Source organism: Lepisosteus oculatus, chromosome 18, assembly GCF_040954835.1.
Source record: "Lepisosteus oculatus isolate fLepOcu1 chromosome 18, fLepOcu1.hap2, whole genome shotgun sequence".
In the NCBI taxonomy this organism is placed as follows: domain Eukaryota; kingdom Metazoa; phylum Chordata; class Actinopteri; order Semionotiformes; family Lepisosteidae; genus Lepisosteus; species Lepisosteus oculatus.
The window spans coordinates 3,153,677-3,177,755 of record NC_090713.1 but is presented as its reverse complement, the minus strand read 5'-3'; the positions used below and the strand labels follow the sequence as shown (position 1 = coordinate 3,177,755).

The following is a 24,079-nucleotide window of genomic DNA, read 5'->3' as shown; positions in this document are numbered from 1 at the left end:
TGTAAATTAATATTTTTACAAGATGCAGAAAAAGTGCAAAAATGTATAAGTGCTAGTTCTAATATTATTGATTACTAATGGTTTATGTTCACACCTGAATCTCCTATGTAGAAGTTGAACTAAGTGTGGCATAACATTCAGAAATACAATTGAGAATAGTTTTGTATCATTTATACAGATGACACTTTGCTAAAATGTATTTCAAAAAAGAAAAACGATTAAAATCTAATCTTTCCACGTGTGATGACATTAGGAAATACTATACGCTCCTGCTTTGTTTAATGATGGTATGAAAAATATATCTAAAATTAATTAAGGGACTTAGAAAACAAAGATAATGATGTACGTTATTTAATTTTATGTGATGAATGTAGACGCAATTGGTGCCACTCCCACTGTGCGCTATAGAAAGCTCTGTGCTCCTCTTCCCACTCTCGGTGCCGCCCCCATCTGATTGAGCGCAGTGGGCGGTGCGCTATTTTGACATCAGCCTCTGATTGGTGGAAAAAAGACCTGCTGATCTGTCTTACACAACAGGAAGAGAAGAGAATGTGATTTTTTTCTGTATGAAACGTGTTTTGCGTTTATGAAATTCAATTATTTTAAATGTTTAATTAAAAAGTAAAAACCTTACAGCGTACACAAAGATTCTAAGCTGATCACAAGGAAGAAAAATCACCCATTGTTCGCACATAAAAAGTGTTTTTTAACTATCTAAACCAGTTTTTTACAGCTTATAGTCATGTATTGTTTAAGTTTGGCAGAAAATTGTATCTTATTTTTTATTTTGTTTTTTAAAAAAATTAAAAATCATTTGCCCATAGCGTTGATAAGCTGTTCTCCGATTACTGGCAATTTTAAAAAATCACTCTTTCCCCCTCCCTCGTTAAATTTTAGAGATTTACCTAAAAAAAGAAATCCTTAAATACAAAACCATCACGTATAATAATTCATCCAGCTGTTTCCCTGTTGAATGACGCTGACGGACCAGGTTCAATTCCAGGTGGTGTACTATATAGTACAGTTTAAACTTTTTTTTAAAATTTCAAGTTAAATTGTTTGCTGATTAATGGCTGCTGACATTTTGATTAAGACAAAATATAGATTTTCTCCATTTGGATGTAAACCTGAAAAAGACACATCATGTTCACAATAAGCTATAATAGTGGACAGTTTTTATGCAACTGGCTCTATGAGAAACAGACCGAAAGTAATGCTCTGATCGTGCTTTGAACTGCCTGGGTACAACTCGCTACATTAAAGTGCTCATTACCACTATATACCACAAGGACAACAGAAGTTTTTTTTTTTTAAAGAAACAAATGTCAAAATGTTTCCAAAACATCCACTTGTGATACTTTAGCTGCTTAGTTACTGTACATGATTCCATATTAATATAGCTATCAAGTGATGTTAAATTACTACAACATTTATCTTTTTACAATAAAAGTGATGTTCTTACTATGAATTCTTAGAAGAGGATAATACATTATATTTTTTTATGAAGTACAGTATATAAGCTAAATAATGTTAGAAAAAGCACGTTAAAACCAGAACCCACTGTAAGTTACGAAGTTAAAGACTTAGATGCATAAAATATTTATGCATAATTAAATTATTTATGAAGAAGGTGGAAGGTTGAGTACTTTTGTCCAACTGCAATCTTGCTTTTATAAAATATACCCACTTTTTAATGTTTAATGTTTAACATGCTGTAATACACAGTTTAAAATTAAAAAAAAGTCTAAACAGTATACAACTTAAATTCTTAATTGGAAAAAGATTTGTCCTACAGCAGTGTCCAGGATTCGAAACCGGGCATTTTCTGGTGACAGCTCAAATGCTGTACATAAGACGTTAAGCCTTATTAGCTCCACCTGCCTGTTTTACAAGGTACTTCTGGAAATTATCCTATAAAATGAAATTATCCTATTTGAAACACATGCGGTTTGTTGCGGAACGTCAACCGCATTTTAATGCGGCATACCTCGCTCTTTTTGAATGGCTGGATCTGTAAATGTCATTCTCATGTTAGCAAAATTTTACATACTGTAAATATGTTTAGAGTAAAAAAAAAATCTAATGTTCTTTAAATAATTTTCTAACTCATTTAAGCTATACTCAAATTCACTAAAAATATAAGAAAATAAGCTTGGCTAGTTGGTTTACAATAATAATAATAAAAATAATTGCTTACACTTATATAGCGCTTTTCTGGACACTCCACTCAAAGCGCTTTACAGGTAATGTGACGGCAGCCATAGTGCGCCAGAACGCTCACCACACATCAGCAATTAGTGGGGAGGAGAGCAGAGAGTAATGAAGCCGATTCATAGATCCAATTCAAAATCTTTTAGCATATAAACTTTATGTGACCCCTAACACCATATAACTCTGTACTGTTGACAAAGTGCTTTTTTCTGTCTCATTCATTTGATGTTACCTTTGTTCTGTCATGTTGTGACATTTGCAAGTGTATACCCTTGTTTGTTATATTTTCCCTTTTTGTATATATAATAATAACAATAATTGCTTACACTTATATAGCGCTTTTCTGGACACTCCACTCAAAACGTTTTACAGGTAATGGGGACTCCCCTCCACCTGGATGAGGTGACAGCAGCCATAGTGCACCATACACACACCACACACCACACACCACACACCACACACCAGCTATCAGTGGGCAGGAGAGCAGAGTAATGAACCCAATTCATAGACAGGGATTATTAGGAGGCCATGATTGGTAGAGGGCAATGGGAAATTTGGCCAGGATGCTGGGGTTACACCCCTACTCTTTTCAAGAAACACCCTTGAATTTTTAATGACCACAGAGAGTCAGGACCTCGGTTTTACGTTTCATCCGAAGGACAACGCCTGTTTACAGTATAGTGTCCCCGTCACTATACTGGGGCATTAGGACCCACATGGACTGCAGGGTGAGCACCCCCTGCTGGCTCCACTAACACCTCTTCCAGCAGCAACCTTAGTTTTTCCCAGGAGGTCTCCTATCCAGGTACTGACCAGGCTCACACCTGCTGAGCTTCAGTGGTTTGGCAGTTATGAGTTGCAGAGTGATATGGCTACTAGCATAAAGAAAATATAAAAAAAACAAATAAAATAAAAAGAGCAGCCTCCACTGAAGGGAATTACACACAATTCTTTTCACTTTCTAACCTATCAAAGCGGAGACAAATTGCCATGGAGAATAAAACATTAACGTGCTTAGTAAAACGTCACTTATTACCGTTTAAAAACTAATTGTTATGTAAAAATAAAATGTTATGAGGTACGAAGTTTTGATATAACGTTTTTATTATGTTATTTCGACTGATGAATATTTGTTTTCCTGCATTATGTTTTGTACACGGAATATTTAATAGTACATGTATTTAATAGTATTTAGCTTTGAGGTATTACCATGTTTACTTTATTTAGTTTGCATTGAATGGACGTGAATGAACGCGTTATATTCCTCGTACTGTCATTTCGTACTGGGGAAGACAATATGAAATATATGTACTGTAGTTGTACAAATCTTTCAATAAAAAGACAGTGGTATTCCCAATATTCCCTTAGTTCACTTCGCCTGTTTTGAGTCAAGCCTGCTCAGCACTAACACGATGTGTCACTATTTTTGTGCAGGCATAGACGAAATGAAATTCAAATGCCAGCGGAAAATGTAAAATTCTTTTTGAAAAAAAAAAATCTGCCGACTTGCACTTAGTCACTGGAAAAGAAGCAGCAACAACAGGAAACAGAGCCGTGTAGCAACCGAATGACGTCATGCGAGGTTGTCCTAGCAATCCCAGCGCATTTGGAGTCACGCTGGCGCTACGTCACAGAAGTTCGGACTTGGAAGCAGGAGGCAGGACTCACGGATCAGGACTGAGACATGGCCTGATATCCTGAGGGGGTGTGCTTATGTTTGGGTCTTGTTCCTAAGAGGGAGAATGCATTTGTACCGGTGCATCACCAAAAAGCATCTACTTTATTCTCATAAGTTCAATAAATGAAATATTTAAACTGACCTCCTGACGATTCACTTCATCTTTTATAAAGAATAAGGCTATCTAACTCTATGAGTTTTACTGCTATAATCTGTCACTGAAACTTCAGCCATTGTGGTCCAAGGCTCTGATTGGTGTCAGTAACACAGTAAAATCGACTTTGCCCTCTTGGGTGTATCCGAGACTGGAAATTCCCGTTACCAGCACAGACGCACTCAACAGGTTATACCACACACATGCATACAGGTAAAAAAGTCACTTCTCTTGGTTAAAACCGCGGTCATTACTTACTAAACTTGGGCCGTATACTGTATAAACTTTGAGATTAGTGAACTGTTTTGTTTTTTTTCACGGAGAAAGAAAAGCATTGAGTGAAAATAGCAGAAAAATGCGGGATGAATGAGATCTAACAGAGCGGTATGTAAATGATGCAAAGTTCTCGGACCGCGTTCAAATACCTTCTAGGTAAAGTGCTGGGACACGAGTCTCTTGTGCCCTTGAGTACGCGACAGATGTGATCTTGGCTGTTCCTTCAACACAAGCAGTCCCAAGAGCAATTGTTCAACTGCAGGCTGTTAGCTTCGTTATTTGAGACGCATCTCACTTAGATGTATTGGCAGTATACTTTAAGGGCGTTATTTTTTTCTTGCTGTGAGTGTGCGTACGCTGAAACGTAAGCTTGCAAAACCGGTGCTCTTGGGTATCGGAATAGCTCACAATTCAATATCAGGGAAGATCGTGTACGGTACAAACAGTGTTACTGAGGGGTTATGAAATTAGAATTGGGCATCCGAAAGAAAATAATACATTCCACCACAAAATATTAATGTCCCATAAAATAGTATGTATTTATCGGCGTCGTATCTATTTCAGTATACCCTGGAAATGTATACACCCCTGCGCACATTCTCTCCCCTTCCATCTCGGGAATACGTTGTTTTTTATATTAAATTATTCATATGCGTCTTACGTGGACAAGATAGCTTAAAGGGCAACTGCAACTCTATTTGTATATGTCGGGCTTAGAACGAATCGGCATTGGTGATTGCATATCAAACAACAACAAACGTAAAATGAAAAAGGTACCTTGTAAAACCTCTAATTTACATCACAAAATCGCTGAGATGTCCAGGAATTGCGCAGCACCTTATTCTAAATATTTTTTTCTTCTTTTTGGCTTGGTATCCACCTCTTCTTTCTAATAGACCAATCCAGAGCAGCGAGGAGCAGTGGGGACTTTCGTATGAACTAATCTTGGCTGACCCTCCTGTGTTTGAGTGAGGTTGCAGAAAATGATTTCCAGTGTGGAATCTACCTGTCTTGGGCTGGTCTGTGATGCACAGGTGGTGCCTGGGTGAGGTGAAATGTCCAAGCACCTTTATCACTGCTGGGTGGCGGAGTCACCTAGATGACCTGCATGTTGTCTGGAATGTGACAGAGACAAGTGCAGAGTTTTGCACGCAAGAAGCAAGAAGTGTTTATGTTGACACACCATTTATATCTTCAGAAAATGTGGGGAAGCCATACAATTAGAAAGGTAAAACGATGTTGGGATATGATGTTGAAAGGATAGAATTTAAATCAAGGGATTTTATGTCAAAGTTGTGTAGTGAACTAGTAGGACCTCTTTTAGAATATCGTGTACAATTTTGGTCATCATGATATAGATAGATATCCACAAGTTGAAAATTATACCATCCTTCTCATTAGTCTTTTTCACCCCATTTCACGCCGATGAAGTATTCACTCTTGCCAGTAATAATCATCTACAGCTTCAGCCTGTTGTGTTCAGCCTATGTTTAAATGTTATGTTTTTTTAAATTATATGCCCAAAGGGCAGTTAACCTTGGACCTCTAGAGGTTTTTTTTCTCTTTACTAAGGAGTTTTTGGTTCCTCTCCTCCATTGTCTTCTGGTCTTCTGATCTGTATTCACAAAATGTATGGTTACCTGCATTGTTAAGTGCCTTGGGTTAACCCTGTTGTGAAAGGTGCTACATAAAACTGAATTGAATTTAATTGAATTTAAAGAGAAGATAACACTGGTGTTGTTTATTTACTTTAAATATTTTTACTCGGTGGTGTTGAGCATGAAGTTAGTAAGAATCCTCACTATTATTAAAAGCACAAGTCTTCCTCACTCCAAAGTGTGAAGTTGAGCCCCAAAATTCCCCTTACAGTGTCCCAAGTAAAGAACATAAACTGTAAATGTAACTAATTAAAGCTGAAGTTTTGGGGTATTTCTAATGCTCTAATGCTCCCAGAGCACAATGAACACCAGTTTAAACTTCAATGTACAGTAAGATATGAGAAAAGATGAGAAAATCTTTTTCAGATCTTTTCATGATGTAACTCTAACACCTCCGTCATAACTACATTTTGTTCTGAAGTACCATCTAGCCAAGTGACAGGGTAAAGTGGGAATGTATTTGTATATAGTCTCTAAAAATATTTTTATCTGGGAAGCAATAAATGAGATAAAATGTGCATCAGAGTGCAGCAAAAGGCTAAAATTGCAGGGGTTGCACGCAGGATTTTCAACTGATAGATTTATCTCCAAAATAAGTGGGGCATGATAAGAAATTACTACACTGTCACACGTACAAGAGTGCACTAAGGAAATTAATTCATCATGTAAAAAGGGGTACTGCTTTAAAAAAATATATATTTTATGAAACTCTGATCTCCTGTATTGTGGAATCTGTCACACCCTCTGTAGCCAGAGGACGCTCCTGCTCTGTCTCACCCCTAGTTTCCTGTGCTTTGCTCTCCTTCCGGTGTCTCTCTCTCTGGGGCTATATATTTCCAGGTCACTTATTCTGCTTGGCTCAGCATTGACGTTCGGATGTCCTGAGACCCGCCTAGTACCAGGTTGCCACTCCGTCCGTGGCCTGAGGGCATAGGTTTCTATACGGCACTCCAGAACTCCAGAACCTGGGCTAACTCCCCATTCCGCCGCTTCGCATAGGGTCTTTTTCGCTCTCCTGCCTCCCCACAGTTTGTCCCTTCCGACATCCGTGACAGAATCTTTAGGCTACAGACAGTCTCTCCTGATTTGGTGATGTATCTTTAGAATAAGGAGATAGATTCTTAGATAGACAGGGTAATAAGAAGGGAGATTTAGTGCTGAATCGTATTATTTTATTTAGGATGTAGGTATCTCTCTTGTTGGTCTGTCAGAGTGTCAGATAGTGTTTCTTAGGGAAGGAGATAGGAGTCTTGGTTTCTGGATCTATAGAACGCAGGCCTCTGAGATGTCTAGTTATATACAGTAAGTAGTGTAACTGGTATGTATGTTCTATTAGTTAGGAGAGAGGGGCAGCTGGTGCCAATGCCCTGTTCTAGAGAGGGGGTGGGGGCCCTGAGTTTTAGCACCAGAATATGGAGCAGAAATATACCAAAGATAAGGGACTGAGCTGCTGTCTTGGACCTGTGCTCTGAGAATGAGTGAAGCAGGAAACTCACCTAGTAAAAGACCCAGGACTGAGGTTGAAAGGCTTCCGGTTTCTCCTCCTTGACAGTTGTTTTGCTTCAGATGGAGGGAGGATTGACATTGGAATGACTGTGAATCCATTGTCTTTGGCCGTTGGAGAGTGCAGGAGATGGAGATCCAGTGACAGATAGTGGTCTCAGTAGCTTTGGGGACTGACATGACCCATTGACCTCTTCCACCTGACCAGTCCAGTGATCACTACAGGTATGAGTGAAGTGAGGGTATGAAACCAGGAGCAGGTTATCTGCAGACTGGGAGATGGGAGAAGATCCTTCAGAAATGGCTTGAACAGCAGGTAACATCAGGACAGATTTGATGAAGAGTTTGTGTCGTGTGTTTTATTTTGAAGCTCTTGTCACGTCAGCATCATGCAGGGCTAGTGAGAGAGTTGAAACAACGCAGAGTTTCTGTTTTATGTATCATTTGTCTCATTTACATTAAAGTGTCCCCATCACTATACTGGGGCATTAGAGTTAGCCCCCCCCACTGTTTCCACTAACACATCTTCCATCAGCAGCCTTATCCTCCCATGCAGGTACTGGCCAGGCTCACAACTGCTGATCTTTAGTTAGTTGCCAGTTGTGTGTAGTAGGGTGCTAAAACAGCAGGCTATATTAATGCGTACACTTCTGCTTGAACACTGTGAATTGTGAAGATCCTGTCTTCACCTTCTCTAGCTGTGCTGTTTCACTTCCACTTCCTCTTAGTCCATCCTGCTGCACTTTCCTGCTTTTTAATATGGTACAGTACCTCAGACCTGTAGCATGTCCTGTTGTGATAAAGAGATCCATTAAATCCAGTGCTCTGCCATTCCAGACCTCTTTCCACAGGGAAACTAACCCTTTATCCTCACAAGAGCTCCTCTCCAGACTGACGCCTATCACAGCAGAGCCCTTCCTCCATTAGGGGCTGTCAAATAACTGAGGAGCCCAGATCACCACCAGTTTAGCACCAGTCAAAGAGAACAATCCCACCTGAGAATATTAACATGGCACTAAACTGTAATAATGGTTAAGAAAAGAGTCTAAATTATATATAAAAGAAGCATAAATGGGAAAATTGCAGATTATCTACAACAGCCTCACATCAGTGTTTGTGTACAGTTGAGCTCCTCCACAGGCTGTGTCCTGTGTCTCTGCCTTCACCCTCGGCACCTGCAGTAGGTCCCAGCTGCAGCGGTGCAGTCGCTGTGCAGTCCTGCTGAGGGAGGTTTTTGTACCAGTGTGTAACACTGTGTGGACAGAGCTCTGCTGTTGAGGTTATGATGACTCTGACAGTAATAATCTGCACCATCTTCAGCCTGGACTCCTGTGATGGTCAGAGTGAAGTCAGTCCCAGATCCACTGCCACTGAAACGCTCTGGGATCCCAGGCTGACGGGTAGTTGCTCCATAGATCAGGAGTTTAGGAGCTTCTCCAGCTTTCTGTTGGTACCAGCCGAGGAAGTTGTTATTATACACTGCAGGACTGGTTGTACAGCTGACAGTGACTGTCTGTCCTGGAGCAGTAGATTTCACTGGAGTTTGAACCACAGTAACCTGTCCACTGGATTCTGAAAAATTTAAAATAAATCAAACACACATGGGGATAAAATATTAGAAAACACATTTTTTTTCTCTCTTTTAATAAAATCCTTGTGGAACATATCAAATACATTCCTACCCTGAGCAGAGATGAGGAGTGTCCAGAGGAAGACGGTGATGAAAGTCATTTTTGCTATGGGTTCTGTTGTCATGAAGGGCAGCTCTCAGTCATGAAGTGTTAAACTCACAGGGCTATAAACACTCCCAGAGCACTGAAGCATGTGCTGCCAATGCAAAGTGTCTCTTCTATGCAAATCGTCTTCCTGAGTTCAGCAGCACTTGTAGCCAGTCAGTGGGAACACAGGTTTGGTGTTGTGTGATGTGACAGAGCAAGATGAGCAGTTTAGCTTCTTAACTCCCATGACAGCAGGACTGGAGAGAAAGTAGTTTTTTTTAATACTTTATTGTAGTGGTGTCGATGCTTATACTATTTTTTACATCTACTAAAAAAAAACAGAAACACATACAAAAAGAGTGGAACAAAAAATGACTAAATAAGTGTCAAATTATTTTATATAACTTCTAATTGTCTGCTAATACTGCAATTTTGTTGCTATTGCATTACTGAGAGTTGTTATTGTATAATACATGTTTATCATGTTAAAACCCCAACACCTAAAGTAGATTTACTGTAGATCCATAGTGCCATCATGTGGAATACTTTGGTATCACCCAAACAAGAGATACATGGATCTGAACCCATTTTTCATTACTTAGAAGAGCAAATTTGCTGTTTTATCATCTAAGTTTTTAGTAGAATTAAGAGACATGATCATTTCATTTTCATTTAGATTAAGTCTAACATTTAGTTTTACAACTTTTAGGCAAAGGCTATGCCTGAGATATCTAATTTACACACAGTGAAGAGTCTACTTTGATTTAAACATCTCCATGCTCTTTATTTACTGGGGGAAGGCCCACCTCCTCTAAGGGCACAGGAGTATTTTATTATACGATAATCCCTCATCAATATCTTTGAAGAACAACTTTGTCACAGTAAGTAAATAACTGATGCAAGAAACTCATTCAGGATATCAGCTTCTTATTCCACAATCCCACAACCCTTTGGAAAATGAGTACCTCCTGCTCTCAGTTTCATTGCACTTCCACATGGTTTCCTTTTAATGTGTCATTGATCATTTTGAAATGATCAGTTCCCCTCATAATCTTGTGAACAGATTCAGTTTCTTCAAGGTAAGGCCAGTGGTTCTCAACCTGCGTCCTCTCCCGTTTTACAGATTTGGAAAAATTTAAATCTGCAGGACATTTTATCAGAGAAACATTCACTTTCCCTGTGGAAAAAATGAAGCAACTGGCTGAAACTTTTGATTTTCCCCGCCATGCACTTGAGGATGAACTAACAGATGTACAAGCTAGAGGGAGGTCCTATGCCGCCCAACTCTCGTTTTCCATTCCAGAATTTTGGGAGAAAGTGAAAAAATACTGTCCATATCTGCATCGACATACATTTCTACAGAATCTGTTGTATCAAGTCATGTATCCATGCACGTTTGTGAGTCTCCACCTGGAATTTCAACTTTGTTGTGCAGTCACACAATTAGAGCCCGACTACATGTGTTTGGTCTCCTCCAGATAGCATCAATTATCCCATTAATGTGAGTACTATACTGTCAGAGTTAAGAATGTTAAGATTATATATATAAGAAAATCCAGGGAGTAACTTCCCGTTCCAGTTAATGAAATGTAGTGGTTGGAAAAGTGGTGTAGTGCACAAGGTTGCTTGAGAAACAGGATGTTTCGAGAGGAAGTCCTTCATCAGCTGTGCAAGCAAAAGTGCCCCAAAAATGTCCTGTTTCTCAAGAAACCTTGTGCACTACACCATAACTTTTCCAACCTCTCTATACTGTATATATACATACCCATGGTTAATAGCTATTATGCACGCAGATAAGATAGGCCTAGTAGTAATTAATATATGCAGCCGGCGAGACTTGCTTTTAGTCATGGTTGTGGACCAGCTGATAAAAAGGTTGAGAACAACTGCCTTAAGCCCTAGAATGTATTTGGATGCTCTTTTCTGGACTGACTACAAAACAGTAATATATTTTGTATAACATGATGCCTGAAATTGTATACAATATTCTACTGTACAAGTAATTTTATTGGAAGGGGGACAAAGGATTTCTTAAAAATATTTAAATGTGAATTGGGTCCCCTATACCGTCTTCCTGATGGGAATATTATGAATTGAGAATGGAGTGGATGTGTGGAATCAGCTGTGATGTTCCTGGCCATTCTGAACTGTATTATGATATAAATCGCAGAGCTGGGGTTTCTGTTTTCCCAATTATTTTTCATGCCATTTTTACAATCCAGGTTGGTTTTGCTTTTCAACCCCAGGTTTCCAAACCAAACTGTCATGTTAAATGTCAAGATGCTCTCAACAAGGCTTTTATATGGCATCTCTAGGACATTTTGACTAACAATAAAGTTCTTGAGTCTTTGAATTAAAAACAGTGTCTGATTTGCTTTCTTAAAAATGGTTTCTATATTCTCAGTATAACAAAGCCTCTGATATGTGTTCCCAGATATATTAAACTCTCCACAACCTCTAAAGACAGACCATTGAGTACTATTGTTTGCTCTTGTACTATTGTAAGGTTTTTAGTCTTGGTCACATTTGTTTCCAATGCACTGGATTAGCACTGGTTTTCAAGGATTATGTTTTTAAAGTAAGTTTGCTCACCCAGAGGTTGGTCCTTTAAACAGAGTCCCACAAGAACCATGTCATCTGCATATTTAATCAGGCTGGCTGTGCTACTCTGAATCTGCATCCCATTTGTATATATTGAGAACAGAAGAGGTCACAATACACAACCCTGGGGAGCACCTGTATTTAAAACTGGATCATCTGAGAGTACACCATTCATGTGGACTTTCTGAGGTTGAACTATAAGGAAATCATTGACATTCTCATTCACATTCAAGTCACTACGACGTTGTAAAAGAGTATGAATTTGCATGGTTGTTAAAGGCAGAGATTAAATCAACGAAGAGAGCTCGTACAAAATAATTTGAGTGTTGAAGGAGCTTGGCTATGGAATGTGTCCTCTGTCCCCCTGTGTGCTCTTTAAGAAAATCGTATAGGATCCAAGACATAAATTACTGATGGCAAAAGGTGGTTACTTACAACTCTTTCCATATATTTGGTTAAAAGAGAGGTAAGAGCCACAGGTGTACAATCTTTGAATGATATAGCCCCTGGCTTTTTGGGATAGGTACAACCATAGATAACTTCCATGTGTCTGGCACAGTATGGACATTGAGAAAGAACTGGAAATGCTGGGTAAAACACCTTGAAACTGGTTACCACAGACAGGCTGTGCTTTTATTAATTATTTCTTGCAATTACCATGCTTCTTAAAAAATTACTGACAACTACTCACTTACAACAACACAAATGTTGTCAATCTGGCTGGCTGGACACACTATGAGCCTGACCTCAGAATGTGCTGAGACTGGGGGAAGGGGTTTTGTTTAGATTTTTTTTCAGTCAATTCTCATGTTTAAAATAAAATAAGAAAAAAGCAATAAACATAGCAATTGCATGAAAAGAAAGGTTTGGTTTTCAGTGTAGCAAATGGCTTTTAATTTGCAGTTCAGAAGAAAGGCACAGAATGAACAAAAAACCCTTGAATAAAACGAGCCCATTATAAAACATCACCCCTTCCCATTTAAAATCTAATAAAAGCTAAATGTATGATTAATATTAGAGAAGAAAACATAAATGTTCTTATCTCTTCACTTTCAAGAGAAAAACAGTGAACACCAATAACTGATGCTGTTTCCAAACAGTATTTTTTTCATGGATTACATTGGTATAACTTTAATTCACAGCAAATGCTTGGAAAACAATATATCCAGTATTATTTAATTAAATCACAAAATGTGTATTACATTTTACAACACATATAAACCTTCACCCTGTTTCTGTGATAGGAGAACGAATTATAAAAACTGCTTAAATCTGTGAATGGTGCAGTCCCTTTAATGCAATGCTATTCTTGGTTTTCTTGTCACAATGCGTATTTGTAAACTTTTGAAGTAAAAATGGTTTATAATACATTTTAAACTCTGGTGAAATTGCTCTATTGTAAATGATAAATGGATGAAAGAAGTGTATATTTCAACACTAATGTAAAACTACATTGACTATGACAAGCTGATTCACTTAAAGTAGATTTTATTTCAATATTTTTTAAATTCTTTATTACCATACCAATAATTCTAAGTCATCTGGGGATTCACTTATTATTTCACATGCACTGGTTCTTAATTATTCATTTTTTTTTACTTCTTACACCATGAGATGGTCTAAGTCATCTGGGGATTCACTTATTATTTCACATGCACTGGTTCTTAATTATTCATTTTTTTTTACTTCTTACACCATGAGATCATAAAAAACATTGCATTTGCGAAACCTTCTAGTTATTTGAAAAAAAAATATTTCCTCATAAGAAATTATAATTCCCATAACCATAATGAGGATGCACAGACATTTTTTCAGCAGTGTAGATTGGAATTACAGTATAGAAGAACATTTTAAGACTATTTAGGTCAATATTGGTTTCTATTACTTCTGTAACTGAATAGATAGAACATGGAATCCACCTGGATTCCCTTATTCCAATAGGCTGTCATCCAGTGGAACAACAAGGCTCGCTGGAACGATCTCTTTTGTAGGATCTTCATAGCGACCAATGAAAAAGGGAATAACATTGGACCCCTGTTCCAGAGGGACTCTGTTCACAGCCAGTATGAAAACAAATGGACGGTCGATTATGATGCAGGGATGCAGGCTCTCTTCTTTCTTTGCTTGAACTGCACCTCCCCTTATCATTGGATCTATGGTAATATTTCCAGCCGCTGATACAGATTCACAAAATATTCCAGAAGCTGCAACAGTTATTGAGGCACCTGTTGTCACTTTTGGCTTATACTTTGGATCAGGGGGCGCTGAGAAAACAAAAATGAATATAAATTAAATGCATAATTCACGTCATTCTTCTCTATCTTTCATGAACTATGCATGCTGCACAAATAGGACGTTAGAAGGCAACTGAAACAACTGAATTATGTCACAGATGCCTCCTAGCAGTTTGAAACAGAGAGAAATAAGACCCCGGACACCAGATCTGAAGCACACTACAATACACATGTAATCCACAGTCTACTCGAAGCAGGAAAATTGCTTAATAGCTGTTGTTTATAGGAATGTGCTCATTCCACCACCCTTTGCTCAGCAGTTTACTGCTTTTGTGTCACAGTTTTCCCAACACAGTTGTCTTCATATAAACTCACTCTCACACAGCTGGTGAAGCTTCCTGGAACACATGTTGATCTTACAAAGATTATTTTTGCCAGTATCACTATAACAAAAATGTTGGTGTTCCTTTTGTGCTGCCAGGCGGGGGCAGGGGGTGACGCATTGCCTTAGCAACCATAGGTGCCCTGGCAAATTTAGGATGAGCTGCAGCTGTGGAGTCTTGATAATCCCATAAAGGGAGAATACGACAGTCCCAGAGGGGTTTGTGGAGGTAGTCTCAAGGCCACGTTTTTGCTTCTTTTTCTTTTCTCCTGTCCCGCTGTGATGACTCACCAGGACAGGCTGAATTTTCTTTTGCTTTCAGCTTTCTTTTTTTCCCCCAAACTGGACCCTGTTGGATAGGAATAATCCAGACCGTTTCTTTTTTTTGTTTTTCGCTAGCCTCACACCGGTGCCTCTGCCCCCTCAAATGGGGCATTGATTTTTACGAGCTCTCCCACTCCCACACTGTTAAATTACATAATAAATTAAAGATGGGAGCCTGGAACAAGCTGCCCAGCCTTGTTATTAAAGCCGACATACTTCCAAAATAGCTGGACGGGATCCATAGATCAATAAACTACCAAGTATCAATCAGGCTACATGAGCCAAATGGCCTGTTGTTTCCATTCTTTTGTTCTTACGTGACCATTTGAGCTCCTTAGAGTTCAGTAATGGTGCTATTAGGTATTACATGCTCAGTGAGGCAAAGGGTGCTAAGGTCTTAAAAGGCATTAGACTATGATGTTGCTCTGATAACTTACGAGAAAAAGTTTTCCCAGGGTCTATGTGAGTAGTAGTCAGTGGACACACCAAATCTGTCCCAGTGATGAAGGCTGGCATTATGACGTCCATCATTTGCACAGTCTCTTTCAGGATCTCTTCCAGATTGATTTCATGCAGGTTCTTATCCAAGACTTGCAACTAAAAAAATTAAATGTACAACATAGTATCTGGGGACACTGAAAATATATAGATTTCAAAATGGTGGTCATACACAAATATTTGCAGGTACATGTTTTGAATAGCAAATCTTTTTTTGACAAACCACAAAATGCTTAGGAGTATAATTGATTTATGTGAAACCAAATTCAATTAGAATTCTTTAAATATAAGCATTGTTTGAAATTACAATACATAATGTCCCTATCTATCCTCAGTGATGTGACAATGTTAATCCTTTAACACTAAATACAAAAAGGAAAGAGACTTTGAGACACAGTTGGATCTTACTAAGGATGCAGGATGAATGAAAATCAGAAACATTGGCACCAAAATCAGATGGATCAAATGATCTCCTCCTGGAGACTACAGTGGACATATTGTATATGACTGCTACTGAACACAGTGTCACTCCTGTAATTAACAGTTGCAGACTGATGCCTTATTTCATAGAATATGAAGCATTGGTAAAATATTGGATGTTTATTTATATCATGCATCATATATTATGTGTGTAGATGAAATGCAATTAGGGTATTACATTCCATGTCTCCCAGCTTCATCAGTATTTAGTTTAGAGGAACAAAGAGTGTCTTTATTATTAGAAGGGCAGGACCCTACCTGGTTGGCAACATCAGGCATCAAAATGTAGAATCCAAGCGCATCTCTATTTAATGGCAGTCCCAGGGCTGTGACAGCACAGCCAGCGATTTTAATCTTCTTGGTTCGAAACAAGCCTGTGCCTTTCATCATATTCTTTTTATATTCCTATTTAAATGGAATGATAAGGTATAGCCATTTTCAAAACTGAAAGCAGTATATAGCAGTGGGCACAATACAAGGGAAAACACAGTGCCTTAATGAGTACCTGACAGTGAAAACAACAGTAAGACAAAATTATATTAATAAAGCTACATTACAGTTTATGTCTTTAATCAGGTTTTTAAGAAGTCACAAACATAGTCTTTCAGTATATTGTTAGTATGTAATAAAAATAATTCCTGGGAAAGATTCCCTGCTGTACCCCTGTTGAATTCCCAGTACTGCTATATTGGCAACTTCTTGACTAGGGGAGAAGCGTTCAGAGACAGGCAGGGTATGAACAAGACAGTTAAGACCATACTGCATTATATAACCATATCTGTGTGTGAAGTTAACAAACAACACAAACTGAATGTATTAATTTAACAGCAGGTGGGTAGCAGCGTCAGCATGCATAGGCTGCAAAGGAACAAGTAATAGGTTTATTCCATGCTGAAAAGAAAAAAATAGAAAACACAACGTTTCGGCCATGGAGCCTTCTTCAGGTGTAAGAAAGACAGGGCAGTAAGCAAAGGTAATGTAGTGGGAGAACAAAAACTGGCAGAGAGGAGGGGTGGGAGGCGGGAGGCAGGAGCAGGGGACAGAGTGGCTAATCAGGTAGTGTGAAGTCAGGATAGGTGAAGGGAGGTGTGAAATGAAACCAACAATGAGTAGAGAGAATTTAAAAGAAAATTAGTCTGTCAGTGAGAGAAGGGGGAAGATGTGATTCTACCTGCAGGATAATTTTAGTTTCTGTAGTCTTTCTAATGTGGGAGTTAAGAAAACCATCTTTAAGAACACAGACGGAGAGATAAAGTGTGATCATGGCCATCAGAGGTGAAATGAGAAACAATGGGCTTGGAGAAATATTTAATCTTCATAGCCCTAACATGTTCTCTGAAGCAGTCTCTGAGTCTCCTTCCTTTTTTTCCCAATGTACTGTAGATGGCTGGGCATTTACTGCAAGAGATACAGTAAATAAGGTTGCTTGAGGTACAAGATGTCTTCTGAGTGATCCAGAATTGCCCTGAGAGGCCTTGAATGAGTGTGGTGTTAGACATGTGCTTGCAGGTGATGCAGAGAGGTTCTGTTGCAGGGGAAAGTGCCTGGTGTGGATGGTTGCTGAGGCGGTCAAGGGAGCTGTGACCAAGAAGGTTATGAGATTAGATGGTCAGCGATATGAGATGATGGGGCGGTCAGAAAAGAGGGCCCCAATGGAAAGATTATCCTGTAGGATGGAAAAGTTGTTAATAGTCCTGGGGATAGAAAGTGTGTTGGGCTGGTGGGGAAGCACCAAAGGAATGTGGTTGTTATGGAGGGAGTTCCTGCTCGAGTTGATGGTCCGAAGGGTGGTTTTGGCTTGGGCAAGGGCCCTGTCGATAACACTCCTAGGGTATCCTCTGTTGATGAAAAAAGAGTACATTTTGAGGGCTTGGTTCTGGAAATCGATGTCATCGTGGCCGATGGAACTATGAAAAAGGGAGGGTTTTTAGTGTGTTTGGGGTGAAATGACCTATACAGGACATAGTTGTGTGAATCAGTGGGTTTGTAATAGACCAAAGTAGAGAGTCGGGGGTAGTTAATGGAGAAGTTGAGGTCTAGAAACGGAAGAGTAGTGGAAGATATGTTACCTTTATATTTGAGGGACGGGTGGAAGTTGGTGAAGCGATGCAGAAAGTGCTCGAGCTAGTCCTTAGAGCATGTGGCGGCACCGAAGCAGTCATCGATGTATCGCTTGTAGAGGTCAGGGACAAAGCCTGACCTTTAATTTAACATCTATACTTTTTAATGGATTTCAAAGTCTAAGGCTAAGATATAAGTTTGACAGCTATATGAATATGTTGTAATTTAGATATGAGATGGCCATGCTAGTTATCTTGTTCTATAGTGCTGCTTGAAACTAGGGAGACAATATGTTTTCATTTAACTCACCCTTCATGTATGAGAAGTAATATAAATGTTTTTTTTTCAAAATGCTTGGTATCTGTGGGAGCTAATAGTAATCTCACAGAGGATCCAAGATATTTTCAATACGGAAGAAAAAAACCCCTAATAATTACAACACCTCTTATTTCAATTAGATGTGCAAAAGATTTCATGAGCTAATACAGAGCAGTGAAAATAATTATGCAATTTTCTTTGATTAAATACTAATTATGACAATACAGTAATTAGTTAAAAGTAAGTAATCATACCCTCTCTGTTGTATGAAATTTCTGCAGTGATGAATCTTGTAGTGGAAAATCCCAGGCTGTCTTCATGCAAACTCCGGCAACAGTGATCAAAAAACTCTCTTCAATATTGCGGGGAGTCACAGCTTGTTCAATTGCCCCTGGAAATGTGTAATAAACAGTTATTGCTTCTTATGTTTTTGTCTGAAGATATAATACATGTCAAGAAGCCTTGAGGAGAAACATCTCAGAATTTACCCTTTGTCCTCTCTTTCACCATTATATTTATAAGCTCTGCTGTCTTCACTAGGTCATCAAACTTCAAAGGTATGAGGTCAATATTCTGCTGCTTCAGTAGATTCTTGTAACCCTGAGGTAACAAAAAACAAATAGAGGTAATTATATTATTTTCTACTGTATGTGTGAGCAGAAAAATGAGGTACAAAACCAAAACCAAAAAAACAAAGTACTGGAATATTGGAGTTTTAGGAGAAGGGCATTATTTAATCCAGTCTTCCACAAAGTAATTTGTAACATTATGATCCGAATACACAAAGTTTCCTTTCCAAATTAAGTGCATTCCCAGGTATGTGTTAGATTGAATGGGATGCTCTTCAAAATAAGACCCTGACTTCTTGTCTTGATTTAGTTAAAATGTTATATGTATGTATATGCTAAAAGGTTGAGAGAAATGTAATGTTGCACTGTATGACTTTAGAGCTAATGTAAATCATATGAAGCAAGAATTAGTCTTAGGTCCCATCATTTAATCAAACATCTTCCCTTGAAAACAATAAACTCAGACACATCATCTGAGAACATTTGTATTAATTCTGTTTTGTTTAGAAAGTTATTAATGTTGTTGCACTTTTTGACAAATCCTATATCCAATCATGTTGGATGTTAGAAAAGTCTTTAAAAGAATAATGCAACTTGCGTACACTTGATGGTTGGAAATTCTCATTGTAACACTGGAATTCTGCCTTTTTGATGTCCACCTTGCTGTCTTTGATAGCCGTTTTGAAGGCAAAGTCAAAACGGTTGGCTTTATTTCCCATTTCTTTACACCTTGTGGATTTCACATCCCACTTAAAGAGAAAAATAGACATTTTAATTAATATTCCCATTCTAAAATGTCCTTTTAAAAGAAAAACATTGAGATCCATGGTTTCTAGGGTCTCCAGCAAGACCATGTTTAAATGGTTTAAAGAATATTAATTAAAATAAAAACGTGTGATCAGTCATCTACTGAATGTTTATAACAAGTGATTAAGAATTATGGAATTAAGAAGGGTAGGTGCTGTAATCTGACCCATTATGGATTTCATTAATCTTAAACTGACCTAACAAACACAGCTCCAGGATACGTAAATTGTTCCATATCCCAGCTCAGACTGCTCAGATAGAAAGAAAGCTTTAATATAACTGTGAGATAAATAGGATTATTATATGCGTTTATTATATTATATTATCTTTTTAACTGCTGCAGTGTTGGGGTCTACTGGAGCATAGAGAGAAATGGGAATTCTGCTTGTCCTTGAATATCATGGGGTTTCATCTGGTTTTCATGATATTATTAATAAAGCAGCTAAATTAATCATTGAAGCCACGTGGTAGTAGCAAGTAGGGTCTTGCTGCTGTATCTCAGCTGTTGGGTCCTGGGACTGATTCTGGGTGGAGGCACCTTCTATGCGAATTCTGTTCTCCTCATGTTCTCCCCATGTTCATATGGGCTTTCTCCAGGTGCCGGAGTTTGTTTCCATGTCCCGGAGACAGGCTGGTTAAGTTTGACTGTTTTGACTGACCCTCCCTGGGAGAGAGCTGTCATGTGCTCTCCATCCTGCCTTTCACCCAGAATGTATGGGTTAGACTCCAGGCTCCTGTCACCCTCACCAGGAAAAGCTTTTGGATGGCCAATCTGTTCTTGGTCATTGGCAGCTATGCATTTTAAGAGTTTCTCCAGCCCATGAGCACTGCATTAAACACTCCAGTGTCACCCAAGGGATGGGCACAAACAGTCAGTGAAGCCATGTTCAGATCCAGCTGCTGGATGAACAGTAGGAGAACCAAATCATGAAAAGATGTGAGGAAACAGGGCAGATGCTGGAGTGGCTCTAGATTAAAACATAATCTTTACCAATAGCAGTGACAGAAACATTTGCACCAAACATTTTTGACAAAAATTAAGCAGCAGATTTTAAAAGAGGGCTAAAACAGAGTGATTTAATGTCTGACACTTTCACATGCATTTGAAAAACGTCATGTCAGTGCAGAGCAAAATATTCATTCTCACCGGGACAGCAACATTCCTCAAAGCAAAGATCCCCTGAGATTATAGTCACTCTTGGTCTTCAGTTTTCAGTGCTCTTCTTGTTTTTTTTAGTGGTTGAAAGGTAATGTGATTTCTGACATTATACTTTTCAAAGCTGCTTCATATGTTTAGGGGGAGTGTGCCATATTTGTTTTCTGTTTGGAACAGTACTGAGGCCACATGGTATTTTCGGCCAAAGTGAATCATACTTTACTTAGCTGTGGGATTAAGCAGCATTTAATGATCTTGATGAGGCATTTTTTTACTTGAGCCCATTACCTCATTCATCACTGTTTATACAGTAATGATAGTTCAGGGACAATCTAGAACAGTAGGATGTGTTCAGCTCCAGCTTCTTAAATGGACTGAAGCTGGAAAATGAATGAATTTCTTACCCTGACCAGGTTCAACTTGCCAAGAGCAGCCACCACAGCCACAGTGCAGTAGGCGATGTTTGGGACATGAGAGTCACTGGCAACCTGAGCGACAGCTTCATACAGCTTGTACGAGTCTTTTTTGTATGTGTCACCATCATACTGAGCCATTTTTGGGAGCTGCTGAATAAAGCAAACCTAAAAAAACAACTACTTATTGATATGTTTTACATTATGTCTGCATCCTAAACAAGAAAACCAAAATCCTGTCCTACATGTATTCTAGTTACGTCTTAAAGTGATCAGATTTCTAAACATTATACTTTTCTGTACAAGTATGGAATATAAACAGCACTGATGTATGTTGACTCAAAATACGGAGAAATATTAAGAAATAAACTCATTAGGTTGCTGAATTACAATTAAAAATTAATTTAAAGTAGGATAATTCTATTTGTATATAACAAATGACAAATAATATAAAATAACCGGAAGTTCAGTCTTCACAATGTATTGAAAAAAATCTCTTTGTTCTGAAGTTTAATTTCAATTAAAGAAGAACAAATTCAAAATATGCACGGCCAAAAACAAACCTTTAAAACTCTTCATTTAAATAATATTAATAAGTAGAAATGGAATCTAAATATGTATAATATATATGGTATATTCAAGTACAATGGTTATATAGGAATAAGGTCAAAGAAAAGTAAAAGTCTCACCAGAATGCTGCTTGTGAAGTTTTTCTTGCAGTCTGACTAAGAGACAGATGCTGGCTTTGCTTTGAGGGCTCACTTTATAAAGCCAAGGGAACACGGTGGCATGTCTGTCAGGGGAAACCAGCTGGATGGAATTTCAACCCACATAAAGAAACAAGGTGTGGCTGAATGGAAATTCTCTGAATGGAAAAAAAAATAACCCCCTAATGTGTAATTATAACATTAATTTATACAGGATTAAATTGAATGTCCTTTTAATAATAAGGCATAAAACCATAAGAAATAACTTCTGGAAATGAAAGCAGGAAATACATGTGAAATTTCCACTAACAAGCCAGTATACCCACATTTAAAGTTATAAACTGTGATTTATTCAAACAATTGAAGTCATGGAAACCAGAAACAGAAGAATATAAAATAAAAATTTTGCATTGAGATTTTAATTAATTTCTTGTATTTTTAGTCATATACATGGTGCTTGGTGAAAACATTATGTGGGACATTTTAATTCTGAATGAAATACTAAGTTTAATATTTGACAGGACTTTTTTTCCCCTTTCCATTCATGTAAGACTCTGGGGCACATTACAGCAATGTGAAGCTTTCCATGAGCACAGGAATTAATCTAAAGGAAAGTAAATCAGTTTGAGCTAAAGCCTTCCAAAGGTGTCCCAAGTAAATGTAAATTTGGTTTTAGAAATAATTTTCTACCAATAAATATTTTAGTGATAATATTTCCTGTTGTGATGACTATTATCACAAATAAATCAGGGAGCCGCAGTGGTTAGCATTGCTGTCATTCTCTCTTTTCTTCTTCCTTCTTTGGTCCCTCCTGTCTCTTTGTATGAATGCTTTCATTAATGTCTGACCTTCATTATGGTAAAGAAAATCCTCACATGTCTTGAGTTTGCAATCAGGATGTGAACTGCAAATGTGGCTAAACTAGTTCATAATACTTGTGTCACTCAGGTTTTTCTGTCACTCAGGTGTTCTTCTTATTAGATCATTACAATAGAAAAAGTTTCATATGGTACTGTATATGTACTGTAGTTCGCAGTGAAAGAGAGTCAGTGATGAGTGTTCCTGCAGAAGTCCAGGGTTCCGAATTTCATTAGACAGCAGAATTGTGTCCGTCATCAAATGTGGCAGGTGCTGTTTAGAAAGCACTGATCCAGATGTTTTATTTCCGAAGAGGATGAACATTGAGTCATCGAGCAGTAGAAAAGCCTGGTGGAGTTCCATTCAGTGCCATTACAATTCTGAGACCATGCAGAGGGAGGACTCATGCAGTGTGCAGATGTGATAGCCAATGACAAGGCTGTCTTTAGGGCAAAGAATTGCATGGACATGGAATCCAGTGGCCAAAAAGTAGAGAGACTTCAACATCTGACAGACCTTGGAAAACTAGTCTGTGGTGTTCAGGAAGCAGCTTTCCACCCGAGTTAACAGATCTTGGCAATGTGGAATTTGCTATGCTGTGTGTGCGGCGATATGAGCCACTGGAGTGCCATAATGTGGTATGGGCTCCCACCTCCTGATTTCACATGCATCACTGTGAAAGATGTGCTGAAAGAAGTTTGCTATAGCGTGGAGTTCAAGAGAAAGGGCATCTGTTGCAGACATGAGCTTTGCTTAACCTTTCTCCTGAATTCTATTATATCATAGATCAGTCTTGAGAACCTTTAGGAATTACTGCACGTCAATATGCCTTTGTTCATCTCTTGTGGGAAAACACAATGTATTTATTTGCAATATTTTAAAATAAATATTTTTTTAACATAACTCAATCTTTAATAAACATGCACAGAGAGAGTGTTATTTGGAATAAGAGTTGAATTCTTGATTGTGAAATGTGAAAATCGCATGCATTCTCATCAGCACTGAAAATGCTTGGCCAGGCAGAGTTCTAATGTGGATTTAAAATGCAGAGAAGCTCAGCTGGATCTCTGCCATAGCTTGTCAGTTTTCAATTGCTGGATGTGAGCCAAGAGGAAGTCTGAAGAATTCTGGTTTTCTATATCTATAGAAGCCCACAGATGTGTAGAGTTTTAAATATCTGGCAATAGTGTATCAGGTGTTTATTGTGAAGCTTTCTTTAATTATATACAGTAAATGTGTTGATTATCATTATGAACTTTAGTCTTAGTTAAAATTACACCTGATTATTACTCTAGTATCAAGTTATACTGAGAATAAAAACACAAGCTGTGTAATCCCTAACTTTAGGGGATGGAATTTTTAATTTAAATTGAAAGAATAATCTTTATTTTGACCCCATCCTCTCTGATTTGTGACAGTATTATTATCAGACAAAATCACAAAGTCTCCTTGTTGGAGAGGACCCTCAGGTAG

The 24,079-nt window shown here is 38.2% G+C and overlaps 1 protein-coding gene and 2 long non-coding RNA genes across 11 annotated transcripts in view; 1 reads left to right on the top strand and 2 right to left on the bottom strand.

The window, feature by feature from the left end:
- The window catches only part of LOC138224133 (uncharacterized), a 56,779-nt gene extending 47,534 nt beyond the window's left edge, over nt 1–9,245 (bottom strand). For 6 of the 7 annotated variants that reach the window (XR_011182479.1, XR_011182473.1, XR_011182474.1 and 3 more), the window contains exons 1-2: nt 9,163–9,245; nt 7,474–9,052 (exon numbers count right to left, since the gene is read on the bottom strand). This is a non-coding gene — a long non-coding RNA (uncharacterized lncRNA). Of the gene's footprint in view, nt 1–4,468; nt 4,718–7,473; nt 9,053–9,162 lie in introns of those variants that run through there. The other variant, XR_011182477.1, reaches the window with a different exon arrangement.
- LOC138224134 (uncharacterized) lies at nt 4,136–6,050 on the top strand. Its single transcript, XR_011182480.1, has 2 exons — nt 4,136–4,256; nt 5,216–6,050. It is a non-coding gene; the product is annotated as an uncharacterized lncRNA (long non-coding RNA).
- Nucleotides 9,246–12,664: 3,419 nt separating the features above from the next.
- LOC138224130 (uncharacterized) lies at nt 12,665–21,798 on the bottom strand. 3 transcript variants are annotated; one of them, XM_069180567.1, is made up of 8 exons: nt 21,731–21,798; nt 21,033–21,209; nt 19,268–19,414; nt 18,585–18,696; nt 18,351–18,487; nt 15,976–16,122; nt 15,177–15,336; nt 12,665–14,063 (listed from the first exon to the last, which is right to left on the bottom strand). In XM_069180567.1, exons 2-8 carry the CDS (start codon nt 21,180–21,182, stop codon nt 13,729–13,731), a joined length of 1,188 nt encoding a protein of 395 aa, XP_069036668.1. In that variant the 5' UTR covers nt 21,183–21,209; nt 21,731–21,798; the 3' UTR covers nt 12,665–13,728. The 3 variants fall into 3 exon arrangements, with proteins under 3 accessions (XP_069036668.1, XP_069036671.1, XP_069036669.1); XM_069180570.1 differs by having other exon boundaries at nt 21,033–21,191; nt 21,731–21,789; XM_069180568.1 differs by having other exon boundaries at nt 21,033–21,221; nt 21,731–21,776.
- Between the last annotated feature and the right edge of the window lie 2,281 nt (nt 21,799–24,079).